The sequence below is a fragment of the Channa argus genome, chromosome 1 (genome assembly GCF_033026475.1).
Source record: "Channa argus isolate prfri chromosome 1, Channa argus male v1.0, whole genome shotgun sequence".
Lineage (NCBI taxonomy): Eukaryota > Metazoa > Chordata > Actinopteri > Anabantiformes > Channidae > Channa > Channa argus.
In genome coordinates, this window is record NC_090197.1 from 34,775,328 (window position 1) to 34,803,055 (window position 27,728).

Here is a 27,728-nt window from a genome sequence, read left to right on the forward strand (position 1 = left end):
GACTCAAAATTTTTTTGATGTCAAAAAACAGTGATTGTCAAATATCCAAGTCAAGCAAACTGCCATTTTCTCCACTACCAACTTGTTTTTTACACTTGTTGCAAAATGTGAAATACATGTCTCAGCTAGGGAGTAGGCAGAACAAGAAGTGTGCTTTGAGTGACTGCCAACAACAGTAGTTGGCTATTTTCATATTTTGTGACAAATTGCCATGACTACTGCATACATACATAAAGGATATATTTGACATTTACTTCAATAAAGGTCATTCTGTTTCATAAGATGTCATTTTTAATCAGTAGCTATTGTGATTGGCTAGTAGTACACCTACGTAAATAAAAGCACATCTACAGTATATTAACCTATGATTCAGAATTTGAATTATATTTTTCCCAATAGTGAAATCACACAGAGAGGCAGCTCATAAGCGACTTGTTCAAGTGCTGCAATTTCATCAGGTTTAAAAGTTGGTGTAGGAGCGAGCGGTAACAGATTCATACTTTAACAACACTTAAATAGCATCTTTAACTACAAAACAGAAGTCTCCACATAATGCACACTCTTCCCAAAAAAGGATATCCAAAGACATCAACGCATAATGGGCGGCCGAAACACAACGTTGCATCAAACATTGAACACTTCTCCTTTTCCTGCTCCCCTGCTTTCTTCTGCTCTCCTCTCTTCTCAGCGGTGGTTCCATTGCTACCAGTAGGAGCTATAATTAATCGGAGTGGAAGCCACGTTGTTGACCTTTTCGCAGGTGATCATCACAATGATGCGCCTGTTAATCGGTCAGCCATCACTCTTCAACCACCACCACTGCAATTATCACTCACTCACATACATACATGGGCAGAAAGGAAGGCACCAGACAACACACAGACCCGTGACTACAGCGTGCATCTCCGCTGAGAGAAACGGAAAATCCAAAGAGCCTGCAATATCAAAGATTCACATGCAATTTACTCTGTTCTCACACTATCTCCTCCTATCTATCATACACACATGTGCATATACACTAGTCCACTGTAAAATATCCTCTATTAGCTGCCTGCGCTCTTTCTCTCTCTGGGTGCTGTACCTGACTATTACCTGTAATGACCGTGACATTACAATAATGATAATGGCGTTTGCTCATGCTGCACTTAGCATGCATGCACACAATCACGCACTTGTAGACACACACACACTGTACAAAAGTTGATTTTGTTCAGTGTTTGAGAAGCTTGAAAATAGTCACGCACTTGTATTTCAAGCAACAGCATGTCCAGCTTCCCAGTGTGTCTGTGTATGTGCGCGCGTGTGCAGGAGTGGTGGTGGGAAAATTGACATTAATGGCATTTACTCAACTTTCTTTCTTTTTCTCACCTCTAAATATTTAAAATAGCCTAAAGCAAGTAGATGGACCATTGTTTTATGACCACTCCTACAAAAGGCTTGCTGAGACCATATTCAATTCACATTTTTCCCATGCATGAGATTTACTTCCACAGCCACAGAACCTACGCAGTCTCAACTCCTATTGTCTTGTGTGTGTCATGACACCTGCCTTCTGATTTTTGAAGACTCCTGGCACAATAAAGCTCAATATAATATATATTTATATAATATAAATATAATATATATTTATATAATATAAAAATATATAATATAAAGTCAATTATATGGTTTAGGTGTGAACATTGTCTAATTCTCATGTATGACTGAGAACATAAGCACGGTGGTGAAGTGGTTAGTGGTGCTGCCTCACAGCTAGAAGGTTGCAGGTCCCTGACTGCTGGCTTTCTGTGTGGAGTTTGCATGTTCTCCCAGTGATAGCGTGGGTTTCCTTGGGGTACTCCACTTTCCTCCCACAGTCTAAAGACATGTATATTAGGTTCATTGGTGACTCTGAATTGCCTGTAGGTTTCAAAGTGAGCGTGAATGGTTGTCTGTCTGTGTATTTGTCTCTGTGTTGGCCCTGAGACCTATGGTGAATGTAAAGTTGAATCAACAGTTTCAACAAAAACTGGGCATTATTATTAGAATTATGATTAGAGAAGGATTATCTGAATAACTGCAACTGAGCATATAACTTGAATCACATTTCAGAAGAGCAAGGTGTTTCACAGATTATTCTTACTCATATTGTTTCCAGTTAAGTCATAGTTCAGGGTAAACTAAGAACCCTGATGCATCTTATCTGAAAATTTGAATTATGGGATGCAAAGATGTAATTCACAATTGGCCACAAGATCTACATTTCAATGACCAATGGGCTAATTGTTATGTTTATGTTGTTCTATCTCTCCATTTCTGCTCCTCCCTCCATCCGCCCTCAACTCTTTCTTTATCTTACTGTGTCTCCTTTGTTGTCAAGGTGCAATTATTTGCAATTTGCCTAAGTCATCCATTTGCTGGCACACCAAGCATGAAAACGAGGCAATTTGGTGTAAAATGGAGGCAGGCGGGCATCTGAGCATATATATGTAAAAGTGTGTGTGTGTGTGAGTGAGTGAGAGTGAGAGAGAGCGAGAGAGAGAGAGAGAGAGAGAGAGAGAGAGGACAAGGCAAAGGGAAGGTTCAATCGCTGGTAGGGGGCCATTCAAGAACAGTCACACAAAAGTGAAAATTAATGCCATGAATGCAGATAAGTGTGTGTGTGTGTGTGTGTGTGTGTGTGTGTGTGTGTGTGTGTGTGTGTGTGTGTGTGTGTGTGTGTCTCTCAGTAAATATGTTGACTAAATTTTAGTTCTATAACATAGGTCTGAGGACATCTCTACATTGGGGGGAGATTCTGGTTGGTCCTCACAACATCAGTAGGTTAAGCCTTGGTTTAGTTTAACGATCAGCGTTAGGATACGGTTAAATTAATTTTAATTTCAATAAGTGTCCTCATAACTATAGAAAGACAAGCGTGTTGTGTGTGTGTGTAACCTACCAGTCTGCACACATCACAATGTCATAGTGACCCTCTAGTGCTGAAATGTCCGACTCACAGTCCCACCTCACCACCCTGTAACACACACATAAAACACAGGCTAAAGTTTAGTGCTCATGGAACCCAGTGTTCAACGGCAAGCAACAGCGATTTGTCCATCTTTTGTCCTTCGCCACTTTCTTTCTCTCTTTTAGACACTGAGCTTCTTGGTCCCTGACACATCTCTCTCTGACCCCTACTGTTTTTCTGCTTCAGTAGAAACTTGGAGGAAGCATTAGGGAGTGAAGACATGTCATCTGTGAGGTAAAGAGAGGGAGCTTCTGACATGACACTTGACATTTATACCATGTGAACACACACACACACACACCTCTTTCCTATTTTACAGGAATGACCATTGAAAAAGCAGGTTGTAGAAGGAAATGGAAACATATATAGAACATCAATACACAATACTATATATTGTAATGAATTAAAATTACATACACTACAAGGAAACAATAGAAAATGAATACATAAATAAAACAAGTATAAATAAGGCTGATTTTGAAGCACCTCTGCTTTACATGCTCTTCTGCTGGTTTCCCCTCAAGATCTAATATAGTTATAGGTCCCTCAATGACGGGGTCCGTTTTGTCCAATCTTGTCACTTACAACTTGTTCTATGCAGCTAAAATGTACACATGACAAGGTTTTTGTGGGAAATTGATAGTGGATAATTATATCCCAACCACAGCATATTCTTGAATGAAGTGCAACAATTATTAATGCAAAATGAGTAAGTGGTTGGGTTGGATGGAAGGTGTATGGAGCTCAGCACCCTCTATACCACACAGCTAAGTTTGTCTTTAAAGCCCTGTGTTGTGGCTAATTTAGGTTTGAGAAAGACTGTGGTTTTGTTTAAATGCATATTAAATTTAATATTACATTTCAATTTATTAAATGTATTAAATTTAAATCATTCTAACCAAGTGCTGGGAGTACCTTAACGTAACAATAGGCTGTAAGGCTGCAAATTAAATGTCAGCATATACTCATTATGTTATTAAACGATGTAATCCATTTTCAGTTGTATTCTCCACAAAAAAATAAATAAATACCGCATGTGCATTTGCAATTTAGTTGTATTGAAAAATAATTTTTAGCTAAAAAGTGAACCATAATAATTTAGCAATATTAGAAATAGTGGAATTCTTTCCATTTTAACAGGAAGTGCTGCTCTGTCTTCTACTAATCAATGACAGAATTGGCTGAGTAAGTTTGGCCATGTCCACCAGTCTTAACAATCCAGCTGTAGTCAGTCTATATGTCATTAATTTCTTTCCCAAACACTGATCAATCTGTGTGTTTGTACTGAAGTTTAGAGGATTTGTAGTAGATTCCCTGTGTTTTTCTTTGGCTATATTTGTTTTTGCAGACTGTATAAGAGCTGTGCTGATGCTAAATACTGTTCCATCTCTTTGTCCACATCATTTTCCCTCTCGATCTGTCTCTCAGACTGTCAAGCAGATTGGGGGATTATTAATTAGGCATTATTAACACTCAGTAAACAAAACATTAGGCCCTGCTAAAAACACAATCTCGAATCTCGGCAGGAGGTCCCAACGTGCGCACATACACATGCATGTGCGCACGCCATCAACATGTCCCTCCCGCTCCCTCCCCTTGTCCAATCGCATTGTGCCCTTCGCCCTCTCTGGTAGCGCAGTGATGACAGCAGCCATAATCTGGAAAGAAAACAATCAAAGTAATGTAGCCTAATTATACGTTTACTTTTTCTCTCCATCTTCCACTCCTGTTAATATGCACAGAGAGAGAGAGAGAGAGAGAGAGAGAGAGAGAGAGAGAGAGAGAGAGAGAGAGAGAGAGAGAGAGAGCGAGAGAGAGAGAAAAGAGGTAGGGGAGCCAAACAGTTAGTATTTCACGAAATGCATTTTTTTAGATGAGGACAGCAATTAACTACATTTTAGCCCGTCCTAGCATATGAGGTGTGCAAGTGCATGTGGTGGTTTCTGGATGAGAACTCCCTATCAAAATGGAATTATCTTGCCTGATAACGGTTTGCCCATGCACATATACACACGTACAGGTACATATTCTACTTCTAAGATTCTAAGATACGTAGTAAAAATGCAGCAAACACAATAAGATGTTTTGCCATTTGTTTTTTTCAAACTTCATAAATTTTTAAATGTATGAAATTCACATAATTGTACAAAGTAAAAAAAAAAACACGGATTTAATTGTATTTTAATTTAAGAATTTATAGAATGTAAAGCTTATACCCCTTATGGAGCTGATTCGATCTGTCATTGAGGGGTTACATCCTATGCAGATCGGCAGTCTACCCCAGGGCAAAACAGAGTTACAGAACCACTCACACTCACAGTGACACCAGTGAGCAATAAAGTCAAAGACCAGGAGTGCCACCCACTACGCCACTTACAGATCACTTACAGATATTCACTACACAACACACTTAACAAAACTTTCCCTGTTTTTCATGGGAAAATACTAGAGAATAGTCACCCTGGGCAGACAGCATTAGTGGCCCCATCTAGGCACCATCAAGGAGTCTAATTTTGAAACACTACTTTGAAACAACATTTTGACCTGATAAAGTTAAGATTACAATAAGGTATTCTCACACAAACACAAATACTGTAACAAAACATCATACATAACACAAAGTTGAAAACAAATCCAAATTAGTGCAAGACTATAAATCACCTCCTCTTATCCTCTTTTGTTTGCTCTTGAATAAAGAAAAAAAAAGTTTTGTGCCACTAAATCGCCAAGTTCTTCACTCTCACAATAGTGTTTTATTAGAGTGTCTTTAACAAGACATGCATTTACAAAAAGTTACTAGATTAATAAGGTGCTGTTTTGGTGGGGAGGAAGACTGGAATACAGCCATGGCTAGGGTTTAGATTCCCACTGGGGTAACCCAAATGTATAAAATACGCACCAAGACACCCATGACATGGCATACAGAATATTATGTTTATGCATCTTGCACAGCAGCATGTGGGCTCTAATTAAAGTGAGCACATTTAGGAGAAATATATTTATGCTACAGTAAACACTACACATTGCCCATTCTTCAGTATGATTGCATGATAAAGAGCTCGAGTAGAAGTTATCATACTTTCCACAAAGAGCTGTGAAAATGATCTTACCTGGCAGATACACATGTTGACCCAAACTTTCCAGCTTGCCGGTTTTTCCTGACCAGCTCTCGTACATCTGAAGTGCCACTGTCAAGGATTGATCATATTACATAGGAAAATGCTTGCACATCATAGGAAACAAATGTTCCCTCTATTTGCATACAATGTATTTCCTAATATAATCAATTGACTTAAATCACTTAAATCCCCCACATTTCCCTTACTAATTAGGAGGTTCAAACAGATGACTCATGTTTTCATACAGGTTTTTGGAGTGGCAGAGCTACATCAAGTCCATCAAGAAGGTGTTATGTAGCGTTTATGTCTTTCTTACATGGGTTAAAAACACAAATGGTAATAATGTCCAAAGAGAAGAGAGAAGAAAAAGTGAGCCGAGATGATCTACACAGGCACGGGGAGCCTGCTGGCAGAAGCAGATCACAGCAGCCTCTAGCTGGATCAATAAGGCTTTTAACCACAGATATACAAATGTGCACTGGCCGTCTCACACCACACACACAAACACGCATGCAGATGAACACGCACAAAGGCAGAGCGATTGATGTCAAGTTGTCTATTAATACACTGACTAGTGGAGTTGCAAAGCAATTCAATTAGGATTTCCTTGTCTTTAAAGCCTGCAAAGAGCTGAGACAAATCCAATTGACAAAGACAGAGCGCTAGAGAGAGAGAGGGAGAAAGTAATAGAGTGGGAATGCATGACAAGTTGATGGATTGATTGATAGTTGAAGAGCCAATGCAAAATCAAAGAGGCCTCTTAGATACAGATAATGTGAAAATAATATGTGGGTAAGCACACTTTTATATACACGTGCATAAAAACATGAGCAGACACACCACACATACACACTCTAGATACCTCTGCACCAGTGTGTTATGCAGAGTTGTTAGGGCAAAAAGCAGAGCAGCTTACTGGTATTTCATGACCATGTATGCAGACACGCACGCACGTGCACACACACAGAGCTGAAAGTTGAAGCGCACACACTGAAATAAAGAGGAAAAGTAAAAGAGAGAGAGAGAGGTTTGAGCATTATTGAACATTAGTGGAGAAATATTTGCTACCATCACTTGAAGTAGACAAGTAGAACCCAATGACATGCATCAATCATTCTTAATGGAACATTTCTATTGATTTTTCAACACAAGTATTCAAGGTCACAGCAAAAGAGTGGTGTTTGTGTGTGTTTCTGCACTATAAATGAGATCAACAACTTCTAAGGAAAGGGACAAATCTATTCTCTAGATATATCTAACTAGCTGACATCTATTCACAACTTCTTTTTCTGAATTATCTTCTCATCAGTTTCACAGTATAAAACCCAGGCCTATCACAACCCACTATCTCTTTCTATTGTAACACTAGTCACACAATGAGGCCATGGAGACAAAAAGTGGTCATTAGCAAAAGGCTAAGGCCAACAGCTTCCTCAGTTAGAGGAAAAGCTACACAGTGCTGGAGTATGTGAATGAGCCACTTTGACTGAGCCAAGAACAAATTATCTTTCTTACTCAACCCCCCTCTCGCTTTCTGTGTGTGTTCGATCCATTCTCGCTATGATTTCACTTGCAATTCTCTCTGTGTGTTTGTTCTGTGAAACAAAGCAGTCGATCAATGGTGTATTGTTTGTGTGGCCAAGTGTGTGTGTGTTTTACAGGCTCCATAATGTTATTGTTTGGTCGTATTGTGATCAGCAAAGAAGCATTGTAGCCAGCTGAGACAGAGATATTGTAAGCAGGGCTAAATATGGCAGTGCCATATCGGTCAATGGGGAAGAAATGTGTATTTACATTTCCTGCTTTTGTGAAACAACAGTAACAGGTCAGAACGTCTTTTTTTCTTGTCTGTATAGTTTAGTGAATATACAGCAAGATCTGGACGGATGGGAGAAAATGACAGGAATGATGAAAGAAGATGGGAAGAAAAGAGGGAAAAACAAGATGCTACAAAAGAGATCAGACAAGGAGAAGTGTAAAATGGCTGAAGAAAAGAAGAGCAAGATGGTTTGCAAGTCGACAGGGTTGATCAATAACCCACTCAAAGAACAAATGTCAGCAAAAAAATAAAACCTCACCTAAACATTTGTCCTAAAAACTTAATTATAGGCCTAAACCTTAACCACACACAAAAACATTTTAAACAAACCTTGATTGTTCCTGCTTCTAAAACACTCATCAAGCCCTAACCCTAGCCTTAGCATTAGATGAAGTCTCAAACTGAATCTGACAGGATGGCAATTACTGTGCTCTTAACTTGGCATTGTGGGCAGCTAGGATTGGTAGATGCCATGTTGAGCACTAGTGCTTGGTATTTGTCACCGTGGGTGCCCTATCTGCTGCTTTTGCCTAAACATAAAAGAGGTGGCCCGCTATTTTTCCTTTACTGTGAGACAGTCCCGGGTTTAAGGACTGAGATGTGAGGATTACACCACATTTCACACACTTTCAGTGTCACTGAAAAGCCACAGCACAGTGATTTATGACAGATGAAGCAGACTGCTCATGTGTATTATCTTACATTTTAGGTAAAATATCAGAAAGCTTAATACCAAAAACTATATCTTAATCTACATAATCATGTGAATTGACCATGTGACATGCTAAAACCACATACACACATTGATTATTAACGTCAACTTAGTTTGAATGAATGTCATTTGTCAGGGATTTGCAGAAACAACAAATGTTCTTTTTGAATCCCTAAAAGGTATCCCACAGAATTCACAAGAACAAATCCATAAGCATATAAATAAATGTGAGCTAGAGGAATGTGGCAGAGATGAAGAGATACAAAAAGAGGGGAGAGAGGACGATGAAAGGATACTCTGAATGGACTTCTCATTCCCATCTGATAGCAGAACTTCCTTCACGTCAGCACAAATGGCAACCTGAGAGACAGAAAGACAGGAAAGAGACAAAAATGAAACAACACACAACAAAAGAACAAAACGAAAAGCACCCTTAGATGAAGCAAACATCTGAACACACATACACACACACACACACACACAATAATGACATAAACATATCTACAAAGCTTCACTCTTGGCATCCCAGTCCGCCCCACCCTTTCTCTCCATTGCTCCCTCTCCTCCCTGCCATTTCCCTCTCTATCTTCACCCCATTTTTATGTCTGCGTTATTTTAATCATTCAATCAAATCAGTCAATACTTTTATCATTGTGGCTAGCGGTGGGGGCTGCTATCTTGCTATCACTCTGTTCAGTAATTGCATTGTGACAGGGGATGATGGCAAGCGCAGAGCCTTTTCATTTGAAGCTGGGTGTTTATCGGGCTGAGCCATCACTCCGTTCGCCGCTGTCACTCTGCACTCGGCTTGCCGGGCCTGCCTGATGCCCTTCATATAACTTTGCGGCGCAGAATATGAGAGGCGTTGAGAAAGAGAGGGAGGGAAACAGGAGAATGGACAGAAAGCTTTGTACTGCACTATGTCTCTGTGTGAGGGAGATATAGATAGAAAGGTGTGTGCTTTACTATAACTTCATCTTTCCACATTCTCTTTTCTTTACAAATGCATTTTTTTATATCAGTAAGTATGTGTCAGGCTGTCAATTTCTGTTGGGTGAGTGTGTGCACACAAATCCTATATGGGCAACTCAATGTAATCTTGACTTTCTGTGTGTAAAAACAACACATAATGTAGCATGTTCATGTAAATTCATGAAACAACACACACACATGCATAGCTTCACCCGCACGGAGACACACATGCTCATGTGCTGCAGGGTGTGTTCGGGGGTCACTTGAGTGCTGTGTGATGCCAGCAGTTCAACAGAGGATGGAACCTCCTAGCTGAACCAGAGATTCCAGAGGAAAGTTCAGAAGCCCAACTTGGCAACCCATTAGCAACACCCTACTACCAGCGCTATACATATATGGAGAGACAGGAGAATACACATGATTTTCACAGATCTCATCAAGATGTCAAACTATGACCACCACAAATACAAAAAACTTTTTGGCCATCACTGTACAATCCAAACATCACTTCTGAATGTTGCCACATTAAGTAAAAACAAACATGCAGCAGTGCTTTCATTCAAGACAAAGTTTTTAGAGATGGTCTAGTAAAATTAGCCTTTAACCTAGCCCGAATCCCGAAATGATTCAATGTTTCAGGATCCTACTACATTCATGACGATCCTAAATGGTTTAGTTGGGTTTTGTTACTCAAGAAACAAGACAAACCATAAAAGCATTTCCACAAGGCTCTGGTCTATTTATGTAAAGTGTCACAGAATTTCAAGGGTATCCATTACAAGCTATTTTAGTCTAGACCTAAGAGATGTCACAATGTGGGCCTAAAACCCGAACATGGCTTTTAAGTAAAAGGCATGGGATAGGAATAGCAAAGTAAAGTGTGTTAAAGGGTGACTTCACCAATTTTCAACTTAATTTCTATGGCTTTAATTTAGTGTGCAAATTTACATGAATGCTTTTAAACTTCCCTCTGACTTCCTTATACTAAAATATTTCTCATCAATATTTTTTCATCATTAGGAGTTTGTATATTGTCAACTAGAGGAGCTCTTGAAAAGCAGGTTGATCATGGTTACAAACTCCATAGTCTGAGCAACTAGATGACACAACCTTAACTGAGGTTCATCCAAGTGATGTCATCTGGAGACATTTTCCACTTAGAAATGGCCATGATATGAGCTTTCTAGTATACCAAGTGAAGCAGGGTTTTGGAGCTACAAATGTTAAGGTAACACATTTGTGGCAACATATTGTGTAAAAAGAACTATCATGATTCTAAGACCATTTCTGTAAAAGTAGGGAATATTTTTTCAGATTTCTGATCAAACCCATGTTTGTTTAAAAAATGTTGACCATCAGAGTTAAGGTAGTCATACCATAAAAGCGTAAATTGTTTGTGTCTAAAAATATACTGTACGCTTATGTATGTTATCGAGAGAAAAAGTCTAATTTGTGATGCAAGGGGGTCTAAATGGTTTAAAGTACCTTAAATAGGGTTTAAGGGGGTTTGAAGGGTTTAAACTACATTAAATAGTAAATTATCTGCACTTAAGTATTTAGCACCTGTCTACCTTAGCGGGTACCAAAGTGCTTTACACTGCTTCTCTTGCACCTAGTCACACGCTCTGTCCCAATCACTCTCTCACACACAGACACACAGACACACACACACCGTTGGGGCATATGCAGTGTAGTGGCACTACCAGGAGCAACTATCTCTGGATTCAGTATCTTGCCTAGGACACTTTGATACTGAGAATGGTGGACAACTGTTCTTCCTCCTAAACCCCAGTCGCTCCATAAGTGGCTGCAGTGACTGCGTGTCTGCTACAGAAACCCCCAAAGCTCAAAGTGTTGATGAGCAGTTCAACTCTTCTTCAATAACTAACGTTGCATTATGATGTCTGGTTTCCACCATGGGGGGCACACCTCACGATTACGGTTTGGTCTAGATCCTTGCCATAGATAAAGAATAACATGTAAAACTCTCCTAAATGTTACATTACGATTTAATTGATGGGGGATTTGTAAAAAAGGGGAAAAAAAAACAGAATGTCAAGGATTAAAAACAATAGGGAACATAAAATAATGATTTAAGCAGGGGCGTGAAAACAAAAATGGGAAGGGTGGTAAATAATTAATAAACTGTTCTCATGGACAACAGAGATAAAAAAACTTAAATGTGTCTTTGACGGATGAAGGAGGGAGGAGGAGGAGAGGTGTGAAGGAAGGATTCCATCTCAAGCCACCGTCAAAACATGGTGTATTGACTGCCAACAAGATAAAACCAGGCTTTCACATACACAGACAAATACACACACACACACACACACACACACACACACACACACACAGACCACAGAATTGAATCCAGCAGATCGATGGGACACTGACGCCTGCTATGTGGAGGGGCCCTTAAGACCCTGGCTAATAAACCGTATGGCTGACAGACTGCGGCATATCTGTGTGTCTGTCTGTATGAAACATGTCAATGCAACATAACATTGAGAACCTAGGTGATTTATACTGCTGAGGTCGCTACTTTTGGGGGGTCTAGGTATTGTGTGCATGCTGAGAAACATAACGACAGCACATAATGTTTATGGGTTTTTTTTGCAAACTTATCATGTTAATGTACTGTAGAATTGTTCCACATTTCTACTGTAACCTGATACTGAAAGAAGTCATCAACCACTTTAAGAAGGTTTTTGGAACATCTACAAAAAATTGCTTTTGTTGGATGGATGAGCTTGTTGACTGAATTGAATTAAAAGCTACTGGAAAAGAGAAAATTACATACATACATACATACGATACATACTATTACCTAAAATGTTGTGGCAACAGGAGTCAGTGTGCAGAGGCAGACACCTTGTCTTGGTGTTACCCAGCAATGATACTGATCGGAGGCTGGAATCATACTTTAAGTCTGGAAGTTTGACAACAATATTAAGTATGCACCAGACTCCATCAAACAGGTGTGTGTTGATTAAAGTTGATTCCAGTCCAGGAACATATCAACGTACACTTAAACGGAACTTTCCCTTTGGGATTAATAAAGAACTAACTAATACTGGGCCTCATGCAAGAACATTTCATATTGTTGTCTTAAATTTCCCCTCTTTCTCTCTGTAAGGTCTGTTGAAGTCACATCAAATCAAATCACATCACATTCTGCACTGCACTGACTTATAATAATCGCTCCATCCAAACTGATCCAGACCACCTGTTAGTGGGGAGCTGCACGCCCATGAGGTGCATCAGTAACATGATCGGTACTGTTGAAATTGCCTTATGAGGCTCCTGTTCCACTTCATTCGTAGGAATGTTTAGGATAATGTCATATGAAAATAAAAAGAGGAATTTTATACTGCAGAACTGAGCTACCGCTCAGGGTAATGCTTTAGATTACAGCCCACAACTTACAGGGTAAGTACCATGAACTTACTGTGTACTACAACTGTGTACCTCCACAATAACTATGGATACATAGGTAAGGTAAGATACATAGGTACTTATAGAGACTATGTGAATATGGATACATAAAGTGGAGCCTCTTGTCCTTACCTAAGTTACAGCCCTCATTTGTTGTACCTACTATGTAACAACGGTTAACAGGGGTTTAGGTATTTAAATGTATGATAAAATAAATAGCAATCATGCTATATTTTTATTGCCTCAAAAAGAATTTTACGCAATAAGTGTGAAAGAAAGAAAGTGGAGCCTCTTGCCCTTTTCTTATATGTAGTTACACAGCAGTTACATCATAATAATTCAGTAAGTACCCCTTAACTACAAAAGACTGACACTGTAGGTATTTTTCTTATTATCACCCTGTTACCCAGTTATTCGCCTAAGTTTGCTTATTTTTATCACGTAAAAACAAATATGTATGCATAAATACTGTGGAGGTACTACCATTGATACTAATAAGTACACAGTAACTTTGCTGTACTTACCGTGTAATTTGCGGGCTGTAATCTAAAGCTCCACCGAAATCAGCAAACAAAAAAACAAAAGTTTTAGTCAGTAGCTGCAGAAAACCAAACCAAGTAAATAATGTTAACAGTACATATATCAGTTATGTATGATCAAAACAGTGCTATACAACAGGGCCACTCATGAGTCAAAGTTTGAGAAAACTGGTGAATGCCTCTAATTCTCTTAAATCTTATGCGGCACCTAAGAACAAATCGAATTAAATGAGTGGTTCTTGTATGAGGCCCATTGTACTTTTCACTATTAAGAAACATTTGCCCAACTACGAGTCAGACTGGCAAAAGATCACAAAGCTTTTTTATGTGCACTGATGCACTTATGAAGGAACGTGAACACATACACCCACACACACACAGACACAAGGAGTGAAAAATACTGTATATCAATAGTTACAGATACTCTGTGCCCATGCTGGGTATTGATTTGTGATTTCATTAGGGAAGCCAAACCACTTTTTATGCAGAAATGTGTGTGTGTGTGTGTGTGTGTGTGTGTGTGTGTGTGTGTGTGTGTGTGTGTGTGTGTGTGTGTGTGTGTGTGTGTGTGTGCTCTAGCATGTGTGTTACTTACCATGAGCCCAGCAAGACAAGTCATACCTCCTCCTAGCTCACACACTGCACCCCTGAGAGGCAGAGAGGGAGAGAGAGAGAGATGAGCTGGAGTGAAATTCACCTTGCTGAGCCAAATCTAGCAGCTTAGCACAAACACACACATACAGTATACTACACTCGTGGCAGGCACATGTACATACACACACAGATAGACAGACACACACTATCCTACAAATACACATACTAAACCCAGCAGGGTAAGAAATATCAATTCAACCATCAACCTTAAAGTGGAATACAGAACACTGAGACGCACAAGCTCAATCAGCAGGAAATCTCGTGAAAAAACAGAAACACAGTCTTGGAGCTCGCATCATTGAACCCCTCTCTACATCCTCATCCTCCTTTCATCTCCCCTTCCCCTCCATCTCTACTCCTGTCCTCTTTCATCCTCTCCCTGCCTCCCTCCCTCTCTTCCTGACCTTCACTATGCTGCTCTGATCAATACCCCTCTCTTCCTCGCCTCCCGCCTCTTGAATGTTAAAACAGGAAATCAAAGGGTGACGTTCCACCTTGAGTGGAAATCAAAGGTGGCTGGGTGCTTTTCAGCCCTGTGCCGCAGGGCAGGCCATTGCTGAGAAGATGAGAGCAGGGGAAAGAGCAGCAAAGAACAACGCAGCGTGGCATGGTGGGGTACAGAATGACACGAGTACCAAGCCTTTACTGCAGGACCTGGTCAGAAATAATTTGGATGGATTACATTTAAAGTTTACAATCAGTTATAGTCTTGAAATAATGTCAATAAATCACAGATAAAATAATCAAAGAAAAATGTGGGTGTAATTACACATCTTTAATTTTACTAAAGAAGAAGAGAAATGTTTTCAAAATTAGTTTTCAAGATTCTCTCTAGCATAATTTTGCAGTTTGTCATTGCAACGTGCATAATGCTTTCAACGGGTGTGCACAGGAATAATGACAGCCCTCTTCTGGTTATTCATCATACAGCAGATTTCTTTGAAATAAAATGTTAAAAGAATACACTGCCAGACATATTTTGGAATATCTTATTTGTTTATATAATCAAAAGAGTTCTAATGTTTAAGCAAGAAATCTTTATTCATATTCAACTCTTTTAAAGGACATGTTCACATGGTACTAATCTTGATTCTTTTGGATCTAGTTGGCGTAGTACATGTAAATGTCCCACTGACTTCCTGTATATCAAAATATCTTAATATGAGGACATCACTTGGAAGAACCTTCAGTTCAGATCTCATCTCATTTCTCATACTTTAGAGTTTGTAATCATGGTCAACTTGCTTTTCCAAAGCTCCTCCAGATGACATCAGCTGTAAAGCGAGAAATATTAAAATTTAGGGAGGCCAGAGGGAGGTGTTAATGCATTGCATGTACATGGTAGGAATTGGATAGGGTTACATCAGGAAGGGCATCCAGTGAAAAAACTGTGCCAAATCAACATGCGGACAAGGATCCGCTGTGGTGACCCTGAACTCACGGGATAAGCCAAATGAACAAAAAGGACAAAAAAAACAAAAAACAAAAACAACAACCCCCCCCCCCCCCCCCCCCCCCTTGTGAAGTTGCCCTTTAACACCCCTATCTATATGAAAAACTGAAATTAAATACAAAGGTACCTTCATTTGGTAAACTGCATAGTTTAAATACCGAAAAGATAAGGTACAAACTGATGTAAGTAATCACAGCTATTAGCCCTTTTGTTTCTTGTAACAGTTGAGAGTGCTGAGAATAGAGTGAGTTGGTTCAAAGAGAGGAATAACTCACTTGAAGATGTGACTTTTCTGCAGACAGTAATGAGCCATCACTTCTTCAGATGGCCACACACCTGCGTCAGAGAGAGATGTTACATTTCAGCAACAGGCCTTTATATGCAAGCATTTCTATCTCTAGTGACATCTCCAGTGTGACAAAGTGCTCTGATCCCGCTGTCTAAACATCAAAACACATTAATATTGATATAAAACCCAAATAAAACAATGAGTGTTCAGTGAAACATAATTGGATGCATTGTATTTTGCAGTCTGTGTTCATTTGCGTCTCTTGTGTTTTCCACTTTGCCTGTGATCCAAGGCTCGTCTGTCTCTGTCTATTCTAAATCCTTGCAACACACTCTCTCATTGGGCACTGTGTATGCGTGTGTGTGTGTGAGAGACAGAGACAGAGACAGGGGGTCCAGTGGGTGATAATCACAGCGTGCAGGCCTGTCTGGCTTATCACCTACTGTCAGCCCTTTTCTTTTTGCCGTGCATGTAACACACCCCAACATACACACACACACTTGCATACTAGCTACTGCGATTTCCCTTTCTCTCTCACGTACACACATGCAGTTAAACACACCCATAGACAAAAACACTCATCTTGGCAGTAGAAGAAGTAAACATTCATTTGAATAAAACTTCAGCTTTCTGCTGGCTTTGAACAACAAGGTTCAGCTTGGCGCCCTCTGTGTGTGTTTGGGTGCACACGTGCGTTTGTGTTTTGTGTCTGTATGAGAATGAGGGGATATTGAATGAGTTGAGGAAAGCAAGGAAGTTAGGGAGACAGATAGAAAATGAGAGAGGTAACAAGAGAAAACTGTGGAGGGAGAGATGGAGGGGGAGAGAGAAAAGGTGGTAGTCGATATAATAAGCGGCTTACAGGCGGTCTCTCTTCACCTCCTGGGGCAGACATCACTGCTCTCTCCCTCTCTGTGTCTCTCTCGCTCTCTCTCTTTCCTCCTACTCCAGTCTGCCAAGATTAGCTCAGGCAAGCAGGATTTAATAATGCCTATTGATAAAATGTCCAAATATTCCATTTCCACATTAGGAAAAAAACACACGCTTTCTACATCTTGCCATGACAGCAAACACACACACACACACACACACTATGACAACCAGAGGACCTATGCTGTGTGTCTACACAGTGTCACAAAATGTAACAGTTTAATAAGGTGACATTTTAAATTTCATCTGTTATTTCCCTTCAGACTGCAGCTTGTCACATGGTGGAGTAGGTGTTATACTGTCAACTGGCACATCAGGTTAGGGCAGGGCAGCAATCCTATACTGTGTGGAGCATTGTTTAAGTTGTGTTGTTTGTTGTGCATAATAATGCTCTATAATGCAATATCGCTATCCTATTCTGTAGTTTTTACTGAATGTGTGTTTAATATGTGTTAGTCCTTTTCTCAATGTGTTCTAATTTATCTATCTGGTCTGTGGCTCCATAAAAATTGCCATACATACAGCTATTGGCCACAACATTAATACCAAGGGTTGGTTTTAACAAAATAAAGATTCTATGTTTTTTTTTTTAAATACCATGAGTTAATAACTCCTGATGTGTCATTATGGGTTTACCACCTGCCAGTACAGAAAGTGAGTAAAATCAGCCCCATCTTTGCCATAATTATCATAATCAGTATTGGTTAAAATACACTGTTTTCTTAGTAGAGTACTTTTACTTACCTCAGGTAAAATATAGATAACCTGCTTTGCTTGAGTATTGAATTTGTGTACTTCTACCACTTATGCACACAATATATAACTTTTCGCTGCAGATGAGGCTGTTTAGCTACAGACTACTCAGAGTGGCCATGCTGAGCCTGGTCGTCCATGACATTATACAGAGCACCAGAGTTAATGTTGTTGGACGTTTAAACAACGGTTGAGAAATGTAGCGGTGAAGTCAAATGTCACCCAGTGCATTTGCTCTGCTTGTGTTTGGTGACAAGAACAACACAGATTTGAGAATGTTATTTTAATAATTCAGTAGCCCTTTTCCTACGTTAATAATTTTAAAAAATACACACTAGAGCTGTTGTTTAGTCTCTACAATAGGTTAACCAGCATCCGAATTCTCTCCTTTTAATTATGTTTTCTATTGAAACATAATGGGTGTTCTGCCACAATCCTTTGCTGTGTGAAATGACGGTTGAGCCCCTTCCATCTGCGTTCAGAGATTCGTGTTACCATGACACTTGACATCAAGGGCCACCCAAAAACATCTTGGGTAGATGAACAGTAGAGGGTGGTAATGCAACATTAAATTGGGTGTCACCCACCCTTCACTGCAACACAAACAGAAGAAGAACAAAGATGATGTCGCCTGCCTTTTGATTTTGCAGTCTATGTCTGATGATGTGCCAACTAATTGTGTTGTGGAGTTAAAGTAACATCATCCTGCCCTGAAAGGGAAGGTTTCCAGTTGTTTTCTGGCACAGTGTCTACAGTACCTTAGAGAAACACCAAAATAGCTCAAGGCCACATGTGGTTATATTAGTAAAGAATAACACTGTGGTAGAAAAACTGTGCAGGGCTTTAGTTTGCCAAACTTTATATGGCTGGACCTGTATTCATGCTACCTTTAATGAGGGGCTTGCTTCTGTCCACTAACTGGTGCTCATGGTTTCAGATAAACTTTCTTTTACAGCAAGTAGTGCTCCTGTGTGTGTGTTGTGAGAGAGAGAAAACACATTTCTGTGTGTGACAGCCCTAAGTAATAAAGCTTTGTAAAGCATATGTGAATCTGATGGTTAATCCTAAACTCCAATAACATTAATAGCCCAAGGTGATAGGCACTGCGTATGTGTGTGTGTTTGCCTACGTGCGCTTGAGGATGTGTGATAAGTGTGTGGCCCCTGCGTGTTTGTGTGTGTGTGCACCTCCCAGGTTGAGGTGCACTGTAGGAAATGAAGGGATCAGGAGTAGAGAGCAGATTACTCTTCCCGAGGATAATGAAATTATTCCTTACCTTCAATTACTAGATGAGGAAAGGAAGTCGTGTGTGTGTGTGTGTGTGTGTGTGTGTTTGTGTGTGTGTGTGTGGGTCAGCTTAATACAGTCATCAGTCCCAAGCCCTAAACCTCTTCAGTGGTGTTACCCAAAAACAATATGTCAGGCTCACAGAGGTTGTGTGGTACAGACATTAACTCACATTTGGTTGCTACTGTTAGTGTGTTTCTGAAAGTGTTTGCTGTGCATATGTTCACTTCATTCCATATTATAAGTTTGCCAACTGTACTTTTGCAAACATTTTTCTTCCTTTGAAGTTTTATGTGCATACTATTTACAAAAAACCTTAAACTACATTCATACATTTCTTTTCGATAACTGCTTGACCAGTAAGTGGTTCTTTTCATACACAAAACTTGCAAATGTAACTGAAATAATATGAAATAATAACTGGCATCTTAATTTTTTCATATGGTTTTGCATATTATGCAGTATGCTTAAGACAAAACAGCTGTAGGCAAGATGTGAGTATTTAAGTGTTGGATGCTGTCCATGTTCTTGATCGTGTGTTGGCTTAGAAACAAGTTCTACAGGTTGGCCATATTCCTGGGGAGTTTTTTAAAGTCAGACACACACTATGTAAACAGTACAACTGCTGAACCAATTGGATTTTTTTCTTTTAATGCAGCTTTGAAGCTTTGGCCTTTGAATCTACTTCATAATGACATCCTAAACCCTCATCCCTCTACATCCTGGTGACCCGTGGTGACTCTGGGAAGTCTATGACTTATAGCAGTGCTAAAAGTAACTGTCAGTGATGCACAGTTTTGACCGTGAAGGAGGCAGGCTAAGAAACTTAACACGGTAACTCTTGTATCCCTTCTCCCTGTACACATCCTCCAAGTCCTCCTAAGAAGTCTCAGAGCATTCCTGGGCAACGGATCAGTAAAAAGGGTATGGAATTAAAGGGCTGTTTCAAATATATGAAAGGGATCCAGGTGCTATTTAGGAAAAGGCAAACAAAATGACAACCAAGCAAAGCTAATATTACATGAGACAAGGCAGTTACTCTGTTCCAAGGATTAATTAAACACAACCTGAACACCTTCATTTAAAAGATAACAGGATCTGCTTACTGAGCTTTTGCTGAAAGCAATATTGATTGATGCTTTTCAAGCATTTTGTATCTCTACAAAGTTCAATCACTTCTTGTAGTCCAAACGTTAAGACAAGTTGTCTCATGTAGATCCTAGAAAACTCTGTACTTATCATAGCAATTATAAGTTTGCATTTAAGAACAGCCAAGGACCATTGTGTTTTTTTTACAATATGATGAAACGATTCCAGATGTCAGCTGCTGTATTTACAGTTACACAAGGGGTCTTGGTCAACAGTTATCTTAACAAAGCAGCAATTTAGCTCAGTTTCATTTAGTTCCTTTTTTTTTTGCTCTTTTTCCATTAGCCTTTGTCAGGCCTCCTGCTGAGGCCTGTATAAGGCAATCAGGAGAATAAGATGAGTAAAAGAAGAAATAGTGGAGAAGCAAGAGGAAAAAAGGGGGAGGGAGATGATCAAGGTGGAGAGGGATGCAAAAAAAACACTTTAACAAAAGGAAATGGGCAAAAGTTTTAAAAGAGGGGAGAAGAACAGCAAGGAGGAAGATGTGGGAAAAGATAGGGAGTTAGAGAAGGAGAAGAGGGTCAAATGGAGGTAAAAAGCAAAATGAAAGATGGGGCACATAAAATGGGCTGACGAACGATTGGATAGCAAAGGAGAAAAAAGGGGGGCAGAGATGAAGAAGCATTGGAGGAGGAGCAAGAGTAAGGCAGTGGGAGGAGTGGCAAGGGAAAAGAGGAGGAATTGGAATGAAAGGAGTAGTAGGAGGGAGGTGAGGAAGACAAGAATGCATGGCAAAAAAAAAAAAAAATAGACCAAGCACGGAAGAGGCGTGAGAGAGGGATGTCAAGATGGGGTTAAGTGGGCTATGATTTTGCTTTGTGCACACACATACACCCATGTGCCTCAATCACTGTTACATACTGATACACACAAGCACACACCTCTGTTGATTTCACCGACGCACAAACTGTTTTTTTCTCCCCTCAGGCTCAGCGAGACTTCAGGCTCCATGGCTCTCTGGTGGTGATCCTTCTCCACATTAAGCAAGGCCTCAGATAATTCCTAAGCCTCCTCCATGGCCGATCCAATAAGGGATAAGGCTCTCGGCTGGCCATGATCAACTGACAATCTGTCCTCTCACACGGCTACTTTAGTGGAGGCCGGGATTACCCTGGCCAGCCTAGACAGGGTAAACACAGTTCACAAGACTACAGAGCAGATGTGTGCATGTGTGTGTGTTGTGTGTGTAAGTAAAGGACAGTTAAGAAAAAGACAAGACAGACTGAAGAAGATGTGTGCATTTGTGAACATGCACACATGTACATGGCACAGTGGTGAAGTACAAGAGAGGTGGGTGCTTGGGTTAATAACAGTTGAATGGTTACAAAGTTATTATCAACTTTAATCTCAAATCTTTCCCTCTCCATCCACTTTTTCAGGAGTTTTTCAATGCGTTTTTTAAATTGATGCACAAAACACATCATACTGTATTTAAGACAATAGTGAGTACAGATCATTTACAAAAGCACAGGGGAACAGGACGATAGTGGGTAAATGAAATTAGTTATGGGGTGTGCATGTCAAGGTGTGCTGTATGAGTGCGTTGAACTCTGTTCAGTTCATGAAAAGGTATGAGATGTATAGGTTAAAGTGATGAAGAAAAAAACAAATGGACGGAAAAGAGAAGAAAAATACCTACATATAAAACAGGCAAAAAGTTTGGGGTCACCGGCAACCAGGTCATTGAAGGTAAAAGACGAATTTTATGCTATTTACAGGAAAGGGCAGGAAGTATAGTAGGAACCATGCTAGTGTATAGGCTCATGGAGTGAAGATTGTTCATACACACTTCTTAAGAACACAAGCTCACAAGAAATTAAACTAAAAAAAAAAAACATACCAACTGGAATCATTGGATTCCAATAACAATTATTGGAAATCATCAGCAAACTATGTTGTTTTTAATATGTCTTACTTATTACCTAATTAATTAAACTCCACTGGTTAATTTTCAAGGTACTAGACAGGCATATTATCTTCGTTTTTATAAAGCCAATCATTGCCAGTATTGGTATGAAATACCAAAGTAAAGATTACCAAAAGCTCATTATGGTTAGAGAGAAAGAAGCTGTCAATACACTTAGTTCATGATTTGTAGTTGGTTGTTCTTTATAATACTGATATTGCTTTTTTGATTTTTCTCTCTGGGAAGACTTTGGACTATGATTTACTTTTTTGTTGTGTTTTTTTTTAACTGATACATTTTTGTGTTTTGTTTGACTGAATTTAGTTTGCAAGTTTGGGGAGGTCCATGTTATGTTAAGCCTGGAGCTTCTTGACCCCTCCAGTCACATTTATTCTGTGTTTTTGTGTCTTTATTTCTGCTTTTGTATGCAGTTTTTTATGTGCAAATGAATAAACTAAACTAAATCACAATGTAAACACACTTCAACAGGGATAAAGGATCACAATAATATTACTGATATTTTCTAATGTGTTAAAATCAAAAAAGGGGAAGCCTTTGTATCATTCTCTGATAAATCAGATTATGTTAGACTTTATAAATGCTTGAACTATTTCTAGCAGTACGTTATTAATAATAGCAATTACAAAATGATCACTTTTACTGGCTGGTATGGTAAATACACCTGCTGTGAATAAGCAGTTTAGATAGCCTATTCGCCTTTCACCAGAAGAGCCAGGCAGTGTGTGATAAGCATCGACATTCTAGCCAACAGAGTCTGCCTTGGAGACACTCCTGATCCCTTTTTCCATTGGAATAGGCTCACTTTAACACACACACACACACACACACACACACACACACACACACCCAAACCTTGAGGACTGTGCAGTGCTTCGATAAGCGTGGCCCTTCTCTTTCTCTCTCTGAGTAAACATCGTTTTGGATTAGGCAGAGTATAATGAGAGCAGGGGGCTATCTGCCCACCACGCCTGCATTGTGGCCCCCGCTCCTCTCTGAGGGGGCCAGGACCAATCTTTACTCTGCTATTTATCCCCCTCCTCTGATAGCTTACTTATCTGCCGCAAAATGCCAGGGCTGACTGCCTGTCTAACTGCCCCTATAACTGTCTGCTTGACTTCTTGTCTGCCTGGTTCCCCGCCTGCCTGCCTGTCTGTCAACCTGTCTTAAAGCTTGAAAAAGCATGAAGACAAATGCACGACTGCATCTTATTTTATCTCTTCTCTACCAGTCTGTTTAGATGACAGGCTCTTTCCTCGAACCTCCTCTGGTGGTAGTTGCTGTTGCAGAAGACAGTGCTGAATACTGTAAAAAAGGAGGGTAATGGCATACTCCATGTAAAATAAGCACAACCACTTTGCACTGCAATGCTTATCCAAATACATGGTTTGAGTGGGTGTGTTTTAGCACTGTATGTGTTGGAAAATATGCACTGGGTTTTGTCTTTTTATATATTTTATTATGTGCAAATAAAATCTACAGCACTTGGTACAGTAAAGCTGTCAAGGTTTTATTATATGCTAAGTACAAAAACCAATATTACAGGCTGCTTTGTGTTTCAAATCATTGCATCTGGAAATCAGCCCAACCAAATCGGCCAGTGTTACCTTATTAGATGCATATCAGTAAGTGTCTCTGTCCGCCAACAGACATCAAGAAATAGCAGCACAGAAGTGGCAAGCTATTTTTTTAATTTGACTGTAGTATAATTTAGAAGTACTTTTACACCCATTCATCCATGACAGTCAAAATGTTTAAATTTGCCCTAATGAGGATGTATTTTGCTCACAATTCATTAAAAAATCTTAACTTTGTTTACATTATCTGTTTATTTTTCTTAAATTCTCCATTTAGAAACACTTTTTTTGGGAATGGCAGGTAATTGGAGCACATCCTAACCCAAACCAGAGCACTCAGGTGGGAAAACTAAGCAAACACGGGAAGAGTATGTAAACTCCACACAGAAAGGCCCCGCCCGGTCTGGGAATCGAACCTGGGACATTTTAGTGGCGAGTCAAGAGTGCTTTCACACTAACCGTTCTGCCCTGTCTGTCTGTTCTTCTCTTCCACCTTAAAAAAAAAAAACAATTCTGATATGAATTCAAATTACTTCAACATTGATTTTCATTATCCACTTTTCTACGGAAATATGAAGCAGGACAAACAACAAATATGATTTAATATGAAAACATTATATAATATTTATCAAGCTGTAACTAGTTTTCTTATTCAAAAAATATAATGACTTTTTTTTATTTTGAATCATGAACTTGCTTTCTTCACTACCTATCCCATCATGCCCGACACTTCTCATTGATAATGAATAGAAGTAGAGAGCGAACACTTCATAGAATTACGTCTGGTACATAACCATTGTCAGTACAGAGTGGGTATTCAGGAGCACAGTGGAAGTGAGGGTTACGAGAGCAGAGTTGAATAAAGTATGAAAAAAAAGGATAGAAAGAGGGAGTGAGACAGGCACAGAAATGCGGAATTACAGAAAGAGAAAGCAAGAGAATGAGAGAGTAGGGATGTTGGGAGAGTCAGGAGGAGGCAGAAATAAAAAGAGTTTAGCTAACAGACAAATCAGCACTGAGGTGTTAGGGTTTAGCTGGTAGATGAGAGCTTTGCAGCTTCATTCGTTGATTAGCATACAGAGAGTGGCATGAAGCCATGTGACAACCCCAGATTACACTGCACACACACACACACACACACACACACACACTATGTAGATTGCCACAGATTGCATCTCTCTCCTTGAGGAAAGGCAAGGATGTCAAATTACAGGGTGTCACCTGCACCAAGCTGTCTTGTCTCTTGAATGTTAATGTATAAACAATTAGGACAGGAGAACAAGTCAGAGAAGCAAATGGGGGTGACTGAAAAGGGAGAAAGATGGACAGCAGTGAAAGAGAAAGGGAGAAGAGAGTTGGAATAATGTGATGGGAAAAGGACTGGAGTCAGTAAAAGGAGTGAGAATGGGAAAAAGGGTAGACCATAAGAAAAGGATGCACGGAGTAGAGGAAAAGGACAGGGTAGATTAAACTGACCGATGAGAGGTCCTTGTTTCGTGATTACGGTGAAAAATACAATATAGGTAAACATCACAGCTGCCAACATCACTAAGCCCCTCCCTGCATCCACCTTGCGCTATTCTCTCTGACTGCAAAGTAATATATTGAAAAAAATGTTTGCCATAGCGAACACCAGGAGTAATAAACGCAGATTTGCCCACATTTTTACAATTGATTTTAACACCCTTCACATCTTCCGCTTGAATAAAAAAAAAAAGATACAGAAATTAAGTGAAAACTGGGGTTTCCCCTGTCAGTACCCTGTTACTGTGGGTTTGATTATACTTAGGACCAAAATCTTAACCGACTAGTCATTTTAACACAAGTGTCACACTATATGTGAAAATCACAAATCACATAGTTTTTTCAACTAAAATTGGTGGCCTGTGTAGGCTTTTTTTTTAAACACACTTCTCAAACAAGCCCTATCTCCAAATAAATGAGACTGTGAAAACCACAACAATCCCTGAAGCTGTGCCAGCTGGTGTGGTGTTGGCTGTGTGTGTGTCTGTGTGTGTGTGTGTGTGTGTGTGTGTGTGTGTGTGTGCGTGTGTGAGAGAGAGACGTCTCTGCCTGCTGATCATTTTCCTGTGTTCTAAGCAACCACAAATATATCTTTAACTATATATTGTAGTTAGTAATGTTGAGTTCTAGTTTATGGTTTATTACTATACCCTCATTTGTTCATCTACGTCTCTTTTAGTTGAACAAGTTGGGCCTGCTACACACATTTAAACATAGATGATATTGAATTCCACAAATGATTCAGAACACGTGTGTGTGGGCCCGTTTATCATAGGTGCACATCATGGCACAAATTCACTGGCGGCTTTCGAACCGGTGATCCCTTAGCAACTGCTAAATTATCATATTGTTTTTAGAAATGCTCACAAGTTCCAAAAAACTAACATCAGGGAAAAAAAAAAAAGAACAGAAAAGGACTCTGACAAAAGGCCAATTTCTGCTTTCCACATTTGTCACTGCACAGGGATACGGGCAGACTGGGCACATGTCTGCATGCAGCCCAAGAATGTGTGTCGACATAGACTGATTTTGCCAGACAAGTAAACTGGATATTTGATTTTTGTTGTCACTTGCCACTATACTGTGTAGCAATCAGCCTGTATTACAGTATATTTGTGTGGGGTATTTGTTTCAACTAATTAATTTTGGAAGCCACACTGTGATTGTGACTCCATTATGTGAGGAAACACCTCATGCAAACACCAAGTCAGTGTGTACACTTGTGGATAAAAACATGTCTGCCCATACTGTATGTGTGTGTTTGCACTTCTCTGAGCACATCAGTGCAGGAGAGAGCAGGGAATGATTACAAGTTGTATCCCACAAAGTTATCAAAATTCAAAGAGAGGGGCCACTGACGATCGGAGGAAAGGATATATTCAGGAAGAGTGACAGAGACTCTGAGTGGGTGAGAAAGGAGGGAGACGAAAATCACCTTCACGACTCAAGCATCCAGGAGTCTGCCCAACAACTGCACTGATGCCTTAAACATGAGACCCAGCTTTTCTATCTTGGTGAAGAGGTGCTGGGAGAAGAGGAGGAGGAAAGAAAAAGGGAGGAAGACATAGTATAGAGAAGAGGATGGCAGAGGAGGCAAACTAGAGAGATTGTCAAATAAAGTGAGGAACTGTTTTAAATGTTGAAGTTGATACTTAATGCTTATACCCAAAGCATCAGAGAATTAGAGCATGCAGCTACACTGTGCATGTGGACCATGCAGCTTCCACATGTAGTGGAATAGGGTCTAATGTAGAGAGTTGTTTTTAAGGAGCTGCTAAGCAGGGCCTTGGTTGTGAATTTAAAGCAACAATTCAAAACACCTAAAAGTGGGTGGGACATATTAGGCAACAAGTGAACACTTTGTCCCTGAAGTTGATGTTGGCATTCGAGCAACTTTGAAAAGGGCCAAGTTGTGATGGCAAGATAACTTGGTCAGCCTGTCCATGCTGGCCCGTGTCCAGCACCAAAAGTGCCTACAATGGGCATGTGAGCATCAGAAATGGGCGACATAGCTGACATGATCTGATTTTCTTGTAAATCGTATGGATGGCTGGGTGCATGTGTGTTGAGACGCCACCAGGATGAACTATGGGAAGAAGGCAGGCTGGCAGAGGCAGTGTGATGTTTTGGGTATGTTCTGCTGGGAAACTTTGGGTTCTGTCATTCATGTGGATATTACTTATCACATATTAGCTACCTAAACATTGTTCCTGACCAGGTACACCTCTTAATGAAAAGGGTATTTCCAGAGGGAAGCAGCATCTTTTAGCAAGATAAAACACCCTGCCATTGATGTTCGAGATGTTGACTTCGCCTCAGAATTCTCCAGATCTCAATCCAATCACGCATCCATGGGATGGGCTAGAAAAACAAGTCTGTGCATCGAGGCCACGCTTCACAACTTGGAGGACGCCAACAATCTGCTATTGACAGCCTGGTGCCAGAGGGCACAGCAAACCCTTAGAGGTTTAGTGGAATCCGTGTCTCGAAGGGTCAGGGCTGTTTTGGTGGCAAAAGGGGGACCTGCTCGATATTAGGCCAGTGGTCATAATGTGAAAAAAAGATGAAAAAGATTTAGGAATATTCTTTAATGCCTAAAAAAA

The 27,728-nt window shown here is 39.9% G+C and overlaps 1 protein-coding gene across 3 annotated transcripts in view; it reads right to left on the minus strand.

Annotated features, from left to right (window-relative positions):
* Positions 1–27,728, minus strand: part of camkmt (calmodulin-lysine N-methyltransferase) — a 102,823-nt gene that overhangs the window by 18,682 nt on the left and 56,413 nt on the right. For all 3 annotated transcript variants that reach the window (XM_067515417.1, XM_067515407.1, XM_067515397.1), the window contains exons 4-8: positions 15,968–16,028; positions 14,181–14,232; positions 8,936–8,999; positions 6,100–6,166; positions 2,921–2,995 (exon numbers count right to left, since the gene is read on the minus strand). In XM_067515417.1, the coding sequence (XP_067371518.1) occupies positions 2,921–2,995; positions 6,100–6,166; positions 8,936–8,999; positions 14,181–14,232; positions 15,968–16,028 (319 nt within the window). The remainder of the gene's footprint in view (positions 1–2,920; positions 2,996–6,099; positions 6,167–8,935; positions 9,000–14,180; positions 14,233–15,967; positions 16,029–27,728) is intronic.